The following is a 15,800-nucleotide window of genomic DNA, read 5'->3' as shown; positions in this document are numbered from 1 at the left end:
GTATTGGAAACACAGCTGCAAAAGAGAAGCTTGAGAAAAGAAGGCTAAGAGGGGATCTTATTAATGTTCATAAATATCTCAGGTGTGGGACACAGTGGGAGATGGCCAGCCCCTTTCCAGTGCTCTGTGGGGACAGGACAAGGGGCAATGGCTGCAAGTTGGAGCACAGGAAGTTCCGCACCAACATGCGGAAGAACTTTTTACACAGTGAGGGTGACAGAGCCCTGGGACAGGCTGCCCAGGGAGGTGGTGGAGTCTCCTTCTCTGGAGATATTCAAGACCCCTCTGGATGCCTATCTGTGCAATATGAGCCAGGGAGCTGCTTTGGCAGGGGGGTTGGACCCGATGATCTCTCGAGGTCCCTTCCAACCCCTACGATTCTGTGATTCTGTGATAAACCAAGAAAGCATTTTCCTATACAGCAGTTGAGAGGGATTTTCCTTAGATGCTCAAATAACTTAGCTCATTTGTGGTTCTAGGTCTCTAGCCCGATGTCTCATGACAGATTTGTGTTGGAAATCTTATTGTAACCTTTCCCTTGAAGTTGTTAAAAGATGGACTCCACCTGTTTCTTCATTTGACCTTCCATTTATTTATTTATTCATTCATACTCCAATTATTTTTTTTTGGGGGGAGGCCTACTTCAGTAAAGTAGAACTTTCTTGTTGCATGCAGCTGAAATAATCCAGGTTTCCCCTCCCTTCAACAGCACTACGTTTACATTCGCAACTGCATAGTGCAAATTACTCCTAGATAAGAATGCCTTTCTTGCAAGTCAAAACATTTTTAAGACTGTTAGAAAATTTTAGGAAATGTACATTTTATGGGCACTTCATTCAACATACTTTATAATTTTAATGAGACAGATAATAATACATGACATATTTACTTCTTTTTTCCTAACTGCTTTCTTCCTAGATGTGTTAAATTTCAGGGTTTTCTGATCATACATTTATTAATTTGAGGACTTGTGTTTGCTGCAAATAAAAAAAAAAAACAAAACAGTGTTTATCCAACATACAAATTAAACCCAGTTTGAAATGCCTCTGCAAATCCTCACAAATGTGTAGTGTCTGCACATTTTTCTCTTAGTCTCTTTTATAGGCTAGAACCCCCACTTTTGCTGAGAGACAGTGGTGGGTCCTAGAAAATGAGACCTGCCAAGCATAGGACTCAGCAAATCCACATGTAGAATGGGAGAAGTGCCTAAGTAATAGTATTTAACTAAAAAAAACCCAAAACCCAACCAAGACAGCTATAAAAAAGCAGCATTATAAAACATTTTAAAATGAAATAGAAGTCCCCTCCTGCCCTCTACTTTCTTTCTATTGCAACGTGAGTGACGTTCTTGAACGTGTTGCCTTATATTAATTTTAATTAATTAAAACTATCTTTGCATTTGTTAAAATTAAACTATCTTTGTTCATGCCGCAGTGAGACAGTGGAGGCACTGACAGGTCTGAATCTTGTGATCTGTGGTAACTGAGAAATTCTGACTACTTGCAGCTTAGGAAAGTAGATCTTCTGTAAACACTTAGACATTATTTGAGAACGCCGTGAAGAACAGCAGAGGTCTCAGATAACCTGGGCTGAGAGTACAGTGTTTATAATACCAGTATGATTGTAGAGTATGTCATCAAAGGTAGGCTGTGTGTTACGAAAGCACCCTTCAGGCCAGAGCACCGTTTGGGTTCTCTAATTAAATATATCTCTGACTTCAAATAACCATCTTTGCTAGTAGTTCGTAACATAGCCCAGTCACTTTTAAATTCATAGATGAAGACTGAATGCTTTGATATCTGCATTTTAATCTTGATTTTAGTGTTTTATACAAAAGACGAGCCATGACAGAATTGCACTCTTCAATGCAGTAAGGATCATCAGGACTTGTCACTTTGAAAAATGCTGTTTGCTTTGATGGATGGCACCTGTCCCTCCAAGTCATAGCTTTTCACTGACTTCTTCCTTATTATGGATTCTTGTTCTTATCTTCAGTTTCAAGATTTTACCCAGCTGTGCTCCTGAAACTCTTAATACTCTTCCAGACTTCTTCATTCTATGAATAAACTTTGTGTTGCCTCTTATATTATTGTTTATGCACTTTTGGTCATGTTGTCTTCTAGACTGCTTCTTTCTATTCTATCAGATAATTCACCTTTTTGAGAAGAAATTGTATTCTCGTTGCAGGAAATGACTTGGACATGTACCAACGCCAGTTTCTGGAGCTTCGGCAGAGACTGCTGTATGCTGAAAAGGAAAATAAAAAGAGATCACAGGAACTGAGCAGCACCTTGGATGAAATTAAACATATAGTTGCAAAAAGAATTAACCTGACAATGAATCATACAGGTTTGTATCTATAAAAATGTATTGTGCTAGTGCTTTGAAGCTTTGTGTGCTCGAGTTTGTTTATTACTGGGGTGGAGGGGGGTGGAGTCACTGATTTGATTATATTAGCATGAGGTAGAAGTTTCTATTAAAAAAAAAAGGGGGTGGGGAAGTAACCTTTAGCCCCCCTCTTTAAACACAGTTGCTGAGTTTGCTTTCCTTAAACAAGGAAAGGTGACATAATGAACTGCACTGGTGTGATAGCAGCAGAGCTGTACAAAGTGGGAGTTTCTTGGAGCGCCTCACTCAAGGCCACTACAGAGCTCGGAATAAGCTGCTGTTACTGGGGTTTACTATGCCACGACACCCTCATAAACAGTAGGGCTGTGTCTAACCTGGGAGGCAGGTACACACCCCTTCAGATGTTCCACAGTCCTGGTCTGCCTCCTCTCCAACTGGAGTGACTTTTGGGGGGGACTTTTTGGCCATGAGTACTCTGCCATCCTGTCAGCAGACAAGGTGCACATGGTGGGTGCGCGGTCACATCTCAGCAGGCAGACCACGTGCAGCTGGCTGCTTGCCTGAACCCAGGAGTTGAGAAGCCCCATGAGGACTTGCTGGCTAGATACAGCCCTTGAATGTTCCCTCTAGAATCTATTTCTATCTTGCAAGTAGTTTGTTAATAATCCGAAGGAAGTATGAATGCCAATTAAAAGAAAACCTTTGAGGGGGGTTTCTCTGCTGCTTTTCTTTTCTCCTCCCCAAGGGACACCAGCATACAATCAAGTTTACTCTAGTAACCTGGCTTCATTGTTTAATTAAACTTCTTATTTATTTAAAAATATGTTAGATCCTTGCCTTACAGACTGTTGGACATCCCCATCTATATGCATGCTGTGGTTGCATGCAATAGATGGTTTGATTCTCTCCCCTAAAAGAAATTATGTAGTAGCCTGCCTCCCTGTTTAGATTGGAAGAGTTGCTTCCCTGGGGAGAGAAGGAATACCAGAAGGGGGATCTTTGCACTGGAGGCCTTCCAGAACACACCCCACTTGAAAAAGATTCTGAATGCTACCAAAACCTACTTTTTAAAAATCTGTATTTGTATTCAGTGCAGCAGACTGGTATCAGATTAAAATAGGGAATTATTAGAGGGGAAGAGAGAACCAAGTGCATTCCTGCTTTGTGTAGTCAGCTCTGTTCCTTATCCTGTCTTTCCCTGCCTCTTTTTGTCTGTTTACTTGATATTAATTCAGTGAGACTGTCGAGATGCTTATGAACAAAAGCTTGAGTGTTGGCAGGGTTGTGGCCTTACAAACTTTAGAATAGAGACTGTGTTGTCAGCCACCAGTAAGCCCAACATACTGGGGACAGAGTTAATGCTTAATGCACGTAATAGCTGTAGGATGCGAGCTGCCCTTCCCTCTGCTTTTCATTCCCATCGGAGCCAGATGGGTATCAGAAAGCATTAAAGCTCTCAAGTCACAGGAGTCAAAGCAGAAATTTCTTAAGATGGACAAATAGTTCTATTTTTACACTTCTGCTTCCCATTCCACCCAAATTTTGTTGTACAATAAAAAATGATTCATTGCAAACGCTAAGACTGAAGTCCAGCTCTTTATAGGTATGACTTCTGAATGACAATTGAAAGTCCTTGAAAAGTTAATGAAGGTGATTTAAAATAACCCAAACTTTCTATGCAGCAAAATTCCAGTATATTTAATGGCAAAGCAGAGTGGGAGGACTTGTGGGTCTCTCCTTCATACACAAATGTCTGGGTTGGGTTGGTTTTATTTTTTTAAATAATTCTGTAGAGTGGTGAATCTCTGTCAAGCCCTAATTTTCAGTGGGAATATCTTTTGGAGGTTGAAAAACTTCAAACAAATATTGTCCATTCAGTAAGTCTCCACCTTCATTGTTCTAAGCTGAATGAACAAAGCTGACTGTGGTCATTTTTAAGAAATATATTAATCAGAATCTGTAGGGTTTTTCATTTAAAAAAGATGGCTTGCTTGGCTTGATTGTGGGTATTTTTTCCCTGCTGCTTTTAAAGTACCTGCCTGTTGTGTTTGAAGATAGCTCAGAGAAATGGAGGTAGACTTCCCAGGATGTTCAGGCTTGCAGCCTGGCAGGCAGGGGTACCAGGCATTTAACAGTTTATTAGGGGAACATATATGACATGCAATTACTTTTGAGGATTAGTTCTGATTGAAGAATCTTCCGTGTGGTAATCTGTTAGTATTCAGTTGAGGAAAACAGTTGAATGAATAGGCTTCACTGCTGGCTTTTTGTTTTATCTGCATATGTGGGTTTACTTTGTTTCTTTAAGATGATATGAAGTGGAAACTCTTAAACCTCACCAGAAAACTCTCCATGCCTCTTACAAACATGTACTACTATCTACCTCACCTTCAAGAAAATGAAGATGCCATTTTTCCAAATGTTATTTTTGGGCAACAGAGAACTGGAGGTAGGAAATAAACTTCAGCTTTTATTTTCTGTATCTTTATGTTTTACATGAAGTTCTAGCAAAGAAACATAACTCAACGTTTGGAGTGGGTTTTCTCTGTAAACTTTATAATGGTGCCAAAATGAATGCATTTTAATGGGGGTGGCAAAAGCACTTTTACCACTCACATCACAATTGCAAGTCTTTACCACAAAGTATACTGATAAACCTTTTCAAATATCAGCAAAAAATAGCCATCATTGAAAAACAGTATTGTTTGTTTTAGTCATGTATTCATATGGCCAAGATGCATTTTGCTGGGTGTTGCACTGTAGGTCAGTGTCAGTCAAAATTTTTTTGCCAGAGAACCTTTAGAAAACCACAGGCATTCTAAAGTGAGCAAAAAAGCAAGATGAAAACAAAAGTAATAAGTAGTACAAGAATGCTACATGTTTAACTTTCATTTATTTGGATGTGAAAATCTCAATAACAGGACTGCACTTTTACAAGTACAGGCTGAAAACCAAACAAAACGCAGAGGTTTAGCAGGTGATGTGTTGGGAAGGAGCATTTGAACTTGAGCATTTTTGAGGCAACACTAACACTGATGACGAAGGCTGGATCAAGTCACTAACTGCACCTACTCCTTTCCTTCAAAATCTGCTGCCTCCTTATCAGGCTCACAAGGCTTTAGTCAACAGGAATCTTCTGCAAGGACTAAGAATTCCACAGTTTACTGAGCTCAATTAGGTCACTGATTAGGTAATGCCCACACCAATTGCAATCAGCATTACAGTCTAATGATGTAACGCAGGACAGGTTTGCTACTAGTGAGGTCTTTGCCAGAGACTATTTCAGTTACTTTCTTGTTAATAACACGTACATTCCTTTCTTCTTATTATTGATTATGTCAAAGCCATGGGTTTCTATCAATTACACTGCTGAGAAAGAATATATATATTTTTTTTTAATTAAAATTGGATTCCTGTCCAAGATACACTGCATTTGCCTCCTGTGGGAACTTGCTCATTAAGCAGTTTTGGTTTAACTGTTACTGCTGAGATCTCTGACTCCATACAAAGAGCTCCACTTATTTTGCAATATTCAGTTTTGAAACTAAGTAGCAGATACTTACAAGTTTGCCAGAGGTAGTGATACCTTCAAGTTGTCAAATATATTCCATCTACACAGCTCATAACACAGACAGAGGTCTCTCTAACCTAAACTTAGCTGGAGGTATCTCCTCTTCCATGTAGTAAGGCAAAGTGTATCGCGGTGCTATAGGGATATTAACTGCCACTAAGTAAACTGGTGAATACTCACCAGTTATAATTATTTTCTAACATGATAGTCCTGTTCAAGTGTTCTTGTGGTCACATCAAATCAAAATTAAAATTTCATTTCAGTTTGCCTTTACCCGACGTAAAATGATGTGGCTTGTGGACTTTGTTCTTTGCAGTCTCACTGGTGATGGGCATTCCTACTGTGAAGAGGGAAAAACAACATTATCTGCTTGGTACACTGCATTCCCTACTGTACGAGCTTCCTGAGGCACAGAAGAATGACTGTGTAATCATCATCTTCGTAGCAGAGGTAAGGTCGTGTGGAAAGGTGCAGTGTGCTGAGAAAAAGGCAATATGGACATCTGGGGCTTAGCATCCTAGTGTAGGAGATGCTGCAAAATGCTGCCAGCCAGGCCTGTGGGAGGAATTTCTTCAGGGCTAGAGGAGATGGTCAGCAATTAGTGCCTTGGTCTTCATCTGCAGAAAAAACCCTGGGAACACAGGTGATTGAAAAAGTCACGTTGCGTTTACAAACAGACTTTTTTTTGTGGTCAGTTTTTCAAATAAAACCATAAGAACTCATTGTTTATCTCAGAAGGGAAGTACTTCAAGAATGAAAAGTAAATCTTCCATAGAACCTGGAAAGTGTAAACTTAGTCTAACAAAAGTACAGATTATTTATCTGCCATTTAGGCATCATACATCTTGCAACGTACCTCGGTGTGCTGGCGCCTTGCCTTCTGCATGCACACTGCCATTTCTTGTGAAGAAGAAAACTGTTCTGAGACATGAATGTTTCATGTTTGGGAAAGTAAACAGGGATTAGGGGTACATTAATTTTTTTCTCATTCTGGAATCTCATGATCACTTTGGAAAAAGGCTACAGAAGGGAATTAGTGAAAATTACTTGCAGGTAAAAAGACTGTGAAAGTATTCAAGCTTCGTATTTCTTTGTCGTTCCTTAAGCACCATTAAACTCCATACATGTATTCACTAACAGTTAAAGTTTCCTCTTTTAGTTCAGTCATCACTTACACAGCTTTTGCAACTGTAATACTGTCAAACAGAACACATCCCTTTATTAGATTAGGTCAGACTTCCATTTTTCTGTTTGGATCACAACAGTTAGTAGATAGACACAATTTCACTGGCTGCAGTTCCTCTTAGCATGGTTTTCAGGAGCCAAGCTTCTTTTACAGTTGTTTATTTCCCACTGAAGAGTGCTGGCAATGATTAGCTTTGCCTAGTTGCCATTCAGGTAAACCTCCTCTCACAGGCTTTTGAGTTTTTGAGCTTTTAAGGGTTAATTGCTGAAGAGTAGCTTTCCTCTGTGGACAGTCCTGACATAGCACTCTTAATAGCTTGGGTTGTAGTAGATGTCCATTTCTGCCAATTTAGAATTAAAGTGCTGTTGTAAGAGTCAGTCTTTCCCCTTCATCCCATCCCCAAGCCATGTGCTGGCAGCTTCCATTTTTCAGCCATGCAGTAAATTATCACAGATTGACTGTGCTGATAAGAAGTGATAAGAACATGTAATTATGAAAGGAAGGCACCACCTTCCTTTTCCCCAGGAGGTTTCAGAAAATCAAGTTAAATGTTTACATCATGGATTAACTCGGAGTAAATTATTGACTGGAAGGGAGTTGGAAAGTTGTTGGTGTTTTTTCTTGCCATCACATCTTTTTTACTCATTAAAAAATTTAAAATACAGCTGGTAACATTTTTTGGCATATTTAAAAGAAAAATCTGAACTGCTAAGACAGGTACTGCTTTGGAAATCACATCCATAAATCGTAGCACTGTTTAGTATCATTAGCAGATGTTTTCCACGCTAAAACTGTTATTTTTATGGAACAGCAGCAGTGAGTAACTGTCATGAAAATTTCCAGATTAGGAACTCTAAGTTTGTTATATTAGGAAGAAAAATAAATAAATAAATTATGCTAGCTTTAGAAAACTTTGCTTATGTGACTTTTCTCAACAGCCTCAGGCCTCTCCTGTCATTTTTGGATGCTTAACCTGAAATGGCCCTGTTTACTGACAGTTGTATGACTGTGCTTCTCTAGCATGACCGAAAGCTGAAAGTAGAACAGAGTTCTGTGCAGAAAATGGCTTGGCCTCTTTCAGGAGCAGGGTAAAACCCCAAAATGCAGAAACCATAGTTGGAAATTATTCAGTTCTACTTTCAATTACATCAAAAGTTCAGTTTCCTTGAAAACCCCATTACTGTCCTTTAGGAGAAACGCTGCTGTAACACACTGCTTTTGTTTGGAGGGAAAAGACTCAGAGAATAAAAATTGTTTGCAGGGAAATATTCCCTGCAAAGTGTTGCTTAATACAAAAATGGCTGACTTGAAATGAAACTCCCCTTCTTTTGTTTAGGTGGATGCAGAATATGTTAACAGCATTGCAGAAAGTGTTAAAAGCAGGTAAGTCCTATAGTGTGACACCAAACAGCTAGTAAACAGGTTTTGAGCTTTTGTGGGAAGAATTAGAATTTCAGGGATCAATTACAGGAACTGCTAAGACACAAGGGGAAAGGTGCATGCTTCACATGTGTATCATAACACACAGCAATTCAGAACAGAAAGATGTATATCAGTTTTTTTCCATTTACTTATTTCATAAATATGCTTTAACTAATGAGGCGAGGTCCCAGCCTTTGATAAATATTTACCTGAACTGAAGTCTCTTCTCCATGAAATTAATGATGCAATTCAAGGTACCTGAGACTACATGTATTAAGTCCCCACTGACTTCATGGCCTTGCAATGTATTCTGTTGCCTGTCATGGTTTCTGGGCGTTTGTGTTTCCTTGTTTGCCTCTTTTTCATGAAGGCAATGGAATTTGGACAGCAATCAGATTACGTTTATAAAGTTAAATACAATTATATGGTGGGTAATATAAGCTAGGTATCCTCTGCTGTGCCAAGTTCACAGAAGAGCTATCAAAGGAAAGCTTCCCACTGCTGTTTCACTTGTTATCGTTCTTTCCCATAGGTGTCTACAGCATCGTGTGCAGCTCATGATGCACTTACTTTATGATGTTAGTGGGGTTTTCATTAATTATAGAGAATGGGAAACTCAGTTCTAAGAACTCCTTATTTCAATGACCCTACAGCTCTTAAAAACTGAAGGATGGGGGTTTGTACATACTCTGGGGGAAGAGGGAGGCTCGATTACCAAAGTTGATGGCAATTTTTTCAGTGACTTTTAAAATGAACAATGTAATCCTTGGAGCAGAAACTAGACCCAGACTCCCCATACCACTCCAGGCCAGAATTCCTGGCTAGAATGTAGAACTAGAGCAAGCCTAAGGACGCTAGGAGCTCTTGTGCAAGGGGAACAGTTGTGTGTAGTCCTAGATAGTGGGTCTGGTTGTGAATTACTGCTGCATTTTGGCAGGATTATGAGTAAGCGTTTATAGATGCAGGAGGGACAGGATTTCTAAGGCATGCTCCTCTCCAGTGTTGTCTGTGACTTCCATGGGTTACAGTCCTGCATGTTCTGATGGTGATCAAAGATGCCTTCTTGGTTCCTAATTTACATGCAGCGTGGCTTAGTTTCTTTGCTGGAGTTGTGAACTTCACTTACAGAGGAGCAAACCCTACTCTGGGGAGTTGCTGTCTGTGGTTGCTCTCAAAGCCTTTTTGAGGAACAGGGTCTCACTAAGCTTCTCTTCACAGCTTCCCCGAAGAAATCCAGTCTGGAGTCCTAGAGGTTATTTCTCCTCCTCCTTCTTATTATCCAGATCTTTCCAGCCTGAAGAAAACATTTGGGGATTCGGAGGACAGAGTAAGGTAAGATAGATTTATAAAACCTAAGAACTTTTGCTGAAGACTATGAAATGGAACATTCTGCAAAAGTCAATGCTGTTTGAGCTGGTAACGTTCCTGTATTTCAGAGCTAATGGACCTCAAGTGTACTTTTTAAAGGCTTATTACACGAGAAGATCTTGAGAAAAGCTATGCTGCACATGAGCTTCAGGGCCAGAGGCGAGCCTTTTCTTTGGATCTTGACTCCAGGCATCCCACAGGTTTTAAACCAGATGGATAATGCCAAGAGGAGATAGGCTAGATGGTCTGCTTGTAAATAAAAAATAGAAAAATGGTTTATGTGACAGATAAGAGGCTCTGTGAACGCATAAATGAAACCCCATGTGGCCCCTTACCTAATTAGTGGCAACTGCTGTGGGTTTAATTAACAATCTAACTTCTGGTGATCATGGACTTTTTACTCTACTGCTAATATATCCTAACTGGTGATTTCATTGGCTTGTTTGCCCCAGATTCACCGAGACAGATGTGGTAACCTAAAAAATTAATTTATTGGAAGTGATTTTCTTTTGACCAATAAGAACTAACTTATCAGAAGAGAGATAAAGGAGAGAGCTGCAGTACTGAGAGTTTAGGTTACGGGAAATCAGCAAATGTATGAATGCATGTATATTTGGTTTATAGATAAACCTTCTATCTTTCAGAGCATAAGCATGTTTGCATACTTAAGTTTCAGGTGTGATTAGATTTGATTCAGATACACTTTCATGTAACTAAATGCTGATGGATTACTCTCAAGTCTTCTAGCATTGTTTATCAAACGTCAACTTCATCCTCTGGTAAAATGAGAGGCTGTATTTGTAGAAAAATGTCTATGTTAACATTTAAACCTAAAAATGAAGTTTATAAACCTGCTTTCTGTGCTGTTCATCAGTAAGAGCACTTTATTTTTGATCTTTATATAATCATTGTGTGTTAATCTCTACTGTTCATAATATAATGAATAGAGTCTTTAAGTCATTTACCTGAGTGTTAGATATTTTGTTTCAGGTTGCTTTGGTACAGATTGAAAATTTTTGCTTAGTTAATGTTAACTTTTATAAGGAAGTCAAATTACTAAGAGATGTTTACACTGATTACAGAGGAATTTTTATTCACTTACCAGTGAGTTAGAATACTCAACCTTACAGTTTTACTGTAGAGAAAAAAAAACTGCAGAGCATTAGAAGTGCTTTTATTATAGAAATAACTCTTGCAAACCCCCAAAATCTTATCAGAATTTGCTGCTTATGTTTAGGTGGAGAACTAAACAGAATTTGGATTATAGCTTTTTAATGCTATATGCCCAACATAAGGGAACATTTTATTTACAGGTATGTTCACGTTATCATTAAGTACCTGCAATACATCTGTAGTGATTATTAGCTTTGCCAATTGTAATTTGTTTCAAAGGCTGCAATAGAAGCAGCAATCTGTTATCATTCTCTCTGCATTTTGCCTGTGCTCTTTACAAGCATCGACACATTTCTGTGTTGCTGTACATCTTGCAGCCAGGTACTGTTTGATTAAACCAATCTCTACTTTCCCATCATTTGTGAGGTTGAATAACAAGGTGACTGGAGCATGAAACCCTTATTTGATTAGGGTCAGAAAGTTGACAGTTCAGTGTGTTTTCACTTGGTGCAGCAATACAGAATAAGCTGTGGTAGGTCCAGGTTGTAGCCAAATGAACCAAAAAGCCCTTAGACACACAGGGACACGTACCAGTATAGTGATACTGGAGACAGGGTTAAACTGTGTGTTGGTACAGGTCCTAAATTCTCCAGAAGATTCACAGTGTTAGAGATAGGTTTAACCATCATTCTAGATTTGTGCTAATTTATACCCCGTAAAGATGACAGTTATCACCAGCGATTCCAAAATGTATCGCAGCTGTTCAGGAATGGAACAGACCCATAACATTTCACAGAGTTCATGAATGTCTACAGGGTTTTTTAAAAAAGCTTATAACAGCATTTTGGTTAGTTTTTGTAGCTTTCTTGGGTCTTCTCCTGCTTGCACAGGCCGCAGACTCTTCTGTCACATAAGTACTGGCCTCCCAGAAGCCAAAGACCACAAGAACCAGCATCTCATACAGTTCTTGTCAGCATTTAATACAAATGCTTTTGAGCTGGGCTACTCGAGAGTCTGTGCTCTGTTCTCAAATTTGGCATAGACACTCAGCAGACAGGTGGACAAAGAGAAACGTTGTCTACTGAACATTTCAGGTTTTACTGGAAAATTCTCCCGTGACTTTCGTATGCTTTTAAAATGGCAAGCCAAGTTTGCTGAGTGCACCAGAGCATTGAGGCACAGGAAACACAGTGAAGGCAAGTTTTAAGCATGCTGCCAGGCACTTAATGTCCCTTTCTGTTACAAAGCTCCCCAAGCATCCATGTTTCCGTGGAAACAACTTACAGATTTGTGTTTTTACAGAAATTTGAGAGTATGTGTTTTCTTACTTGGGACATTAACGTAAGGACTGCACTGTGTCGTTCAGAGCAAAGCCTGGATTGTGATGGTCTGGGTATAGTTATGGCTGCATTCAGAATTTTCTTTAGAAAGAAACTGTGGTTTCCTCATACCCTTCCCTAATATCTCCACTTCTTCATTTGCCTGTCCAGCCTGCAGCTGCTTCTCTTAACACAGATGCCAGTCAGCCCAGAAAATTCTCCACAGAGTACAGGTGAAAAGAAGGAAGATGTGCTGCCATACAGATGGTTAACATCTACCCCTGTTTGGAAGCCTTATGCTAATGGAAAGCAAATAACCTAAAAATTCCTTTCCTCAGCCTGGTACAGATTGACCTCAGGAATCTAAAGGAAAATTTGAAATAGGTTAGATTTTATTGACTGCTTTGTCAGAAATAGTGTCATTTAATGGCACAAAGCTGCACCAGGGCAGGTTCAGATTAGATGTTAGAAAAAAATTATTTACTGAAAGAGTTGTTGGGGCCTGGAACAGGCTGCCCAGGGAGGGGGTTGAGTCACCTTCCCTGGATGTGTTTTAAAAAAGGGTAGATGAGGTACTTAGGGATATGGTTTAGCACAGGACGGGAACGGTTGGGCTTGATGATCTTAAAGGTCTTTTCCAACCTTGTGATTCTGTGATTTGGGTGACTGATACCAACTTCTGAATTGTGAAAAACAATAAGCGTACGGAATTAGATGTCTACAGAACAGCTGATGTCATGAGTCATGCAAGATCTTTGCTGAATAAACACATAAACACTCATGCCAGGGTACTGCTGCATCAGGATTTAAGCAGATAGCTTTGTGAAGTCTGCTGAAGCTAAAGGAGTAGTTACACTGTGGATGAACCTTACCTACTGATCACACGTAATCCTTGAAAAAAGACAGTAAATCCCACCAGGCATTGCATCACTTCTACTTGAAGTATCTCTTCTACTTTGTCCAGTTTTGGGGGCTTGTTGTTTTGTTGCTTGGTTTATTTGGTTTTGGTTTTTTTTTTTTTTCTGCACCAGCTACTGCTCCTTTCAGGCTTTTTTTGTGAAGTTTTCTTAAAAAAAAAACAGCTAAGAGAACTTTGAAATACTTGTTTACACTTCTATACTTCCTAGAGATAATCAGAGCTCCCTGAGGTGTTTGTAATAATGTCAGAGGCAAGATAATGGGATCTTAACATAAACATAAAAGCAGGAATCCCAACCTAGTAGTGAGGACACGCATTTGTGCTTTGTGTCCCTGTAGACACAGTTCATTAAACATTAGTTAATTAAGCATTTCAAATCTGAAAGCATCTGTGAGAAACACATATACAGCAGGTTTTGAGAAGTGTACACCATTAGTACTCTGATGAATCAAGCTATTAAATAAATCTTTTGGTATCTTCAGTTAAAATCTGGTTTTGCCTTGCAGAGACTGGGGGAGCTTTGTTTATCATCTCTCTGTAACATCTACATATATACTGGCAATAGATACTGCCAGCAGCAGTTGTCTGCACACCATTATTACAGTTTCTCTAGTGGGTTTCTCTAATGGTCTTAAGGCCTGAGCAGTAGTTCAGTGAAGTCATTAGGAATCTTTGTATGGATTCTCCTTTCTTCCCCCACTGGCTCCTCCCATCCCAAACTGTAGGTCAAGCCTGTTACGTGGTAGAACTCCTAAAAGGAGTAACTTAGATGAAAGTGCATTTTAGCTGATATTTTCTTTACACTTGTACTGAAAAAAAAAAGAAAAATAAACATCTTTAGGGAATGAACTATTGGAGGTTTGTTTTCTCTGAAAAATGAGAGAATAATATTTTTCATCCTAACAGTCTTCACATATTAATTGAATGGTAATTCAGAATATTAAAATACCCGAATATCATTTAGAAAGGAAGATACTTTCCTGTCTGATGCCTATACTTACATTGTATGTTACTGCTTTTATGTTGCTTCTTCATTTTTATTTCTCATAGATAACCCACACAAGAGAAACAAATGGAAACCCATGTATTGTCTGTCACTTAGGGAATTTATAGAGCCTTGCTGTTGCATATGTGTCTTTTTTCATCTCAAAGTACTGATGAGAAAGGGACATTAGCTGGGATTATGCCTTCTGCTTGCCTTCTCATGGCAATGGGCCAAATGGACTGAACAGTTTGTACCTTACACTTCTCGATCCAGCTTTGCATAGCCACTGCATAATCTCCTTTGGCAGATACAAAGCACATGACAAAGAGGTGGCTGTAAGGTGAAACCAGAAAAATTCAAATTAGAATTTGGTTACCAGGTACTAAATGTTCAGGGTAACCACGCGTTGTATAACTGACTGAAATCTGTAAGCAATGGGTAGATGCTCTTCAAGATGTACTTTAGATGAATGCAAATTACAGGGCTCATTAGGGTTAATTAAACAATTTTTAATGTTTTATACTACATAGGGTGTCAAACTACCTTCTCCAATATTCACTTTTAACTGTCTGCTTCAGAAAAGGCTGTTTCAAACTTCTCACCATGCAGTACTACTTTCAGTTCATAACCACATTCACACCCACTTTCTATCACAGCCTCTGTATTTTTCATCTTTACTAACTTTTATGCTTTCTTCTAGTGTTTCTTGACATGATGGTCTTACTGGGTTTTTGAGATACTCCTCTCTGCCTTTGGTCCTTTTATAGAAGCCTCTCATTTTCTCTTTAAGGATTCTCTGAAACTTTGAGTCCTTGCTCTTTTCCCTTTACACCGAGTTCCTGAATAATACTCTTAGCTCATTTAATTTTATGCAAGATTTCTTGTAAGTTGATGTTTTGGGGTTTTGTTGTTGTTGTTCTGCATAACCGTCACCTCAACTCAGTCCCCTGATCTCGGAATCTGTTAATAAGCATTCATCTTGATCAGTTTGTCTCCATCTATCTATTTTTTTGTTATCTCACCATCAGCAAAAGCTAACGGGGTCAAAACAAATCTCATAATCTTGTCTTCCAAACTTCATTCTACTTCCTCCTGGGTTGACTGTTGACAACGCATTTTTCCCCTACCAGCCCTACATTTATAGTAATGGCCAAATTCAGCTAAAAGTTGTGGGGCTGCGCTCTCATGCTCTTGCTGCTGACACTGCACTGAGTCAGTAGAGCCTGCAAAACCAGAAGGAAACCATGCTTTTTGCTTTTTTCTTTCCTCTCATAGCCTTTATTTTATAACTGCGTAGCTTACTGAATCAGATTCCAGCACTGCCAGAGAAGCACCGGGGCCGGTGAAGCACAGCAATTACAGCAAATGAATTCAATCATTACGCTGCAGCCCAACAACATTTTCCTGAAGGATTAGTCTCCTCTTCCTGTGTTTTTCATACCCGTATGGAATTCAAACCCTGCATTACTTGTTCCTTAATTATTTCTGGAATTCATTTATTTCCTTTGTGTTGTTACCTCTGAACTCCTTGTTTGGACTCATTATCCTCAGCTTTGGGAACTGGGATA

General features: G+C 39.2%; 1 protein-coding gene across 1 annotated transcript in view; it reads left to right on the top strand.

Moving 5' to 3' along the window:
* The window catches only part of MGAT4D (MGAT4 family member D), a gene marked incomplete at its 5' end in the record, with an annotated part of 36,008 nt that overhangs the window by 9,842 nt on the left and 10,366 nt on the right, over positions 1 to 15,800 (top strand). Inside the window, 6 exons of the mRNA XM_084263826.1 lie at positions 2,188 to 2,349; positions 4,658 to 4,798; positions 6,237 to 6,370; positions 8,443 to 8,489; positions 9,747 to 9,860; positions 11,134 to 11,209. Of these exons, the coding sequence (XP_084119952.1) occupies positions 2,188 to 2,349; positions 4,658 to 4,798; positions 6,237 to 6,370; positions 8,443 to 8,489; positions 9,747 to 9,860; positions 11,134 to 11,209 (674 nt within the window). The remainder of the gene's footprint in view (positions 1 to 2,187; positions 2,350 to 4,657; positions 4,799 to 6,236; positions 6,371 to 8,442; positions 8,490 to 9,746; positions 9,861 to 11,133; positions 11,210 to 15,800) is intronic.

This window comes from Gallinula chloropus (assembly GCF_964237585.1).
Source record: "Gallinula chloropus genome assembly, chromosome: 4".
Classification (NCBI taxonomy): Eukaryota; Metazoa; Chordata; class Aves; order Gruiformes; family Rallidae; genus Gallinula; species Gallinula chloropus.
This window is presented reverse-complemented; position numbering and strand designations above follow the sequence as displayed.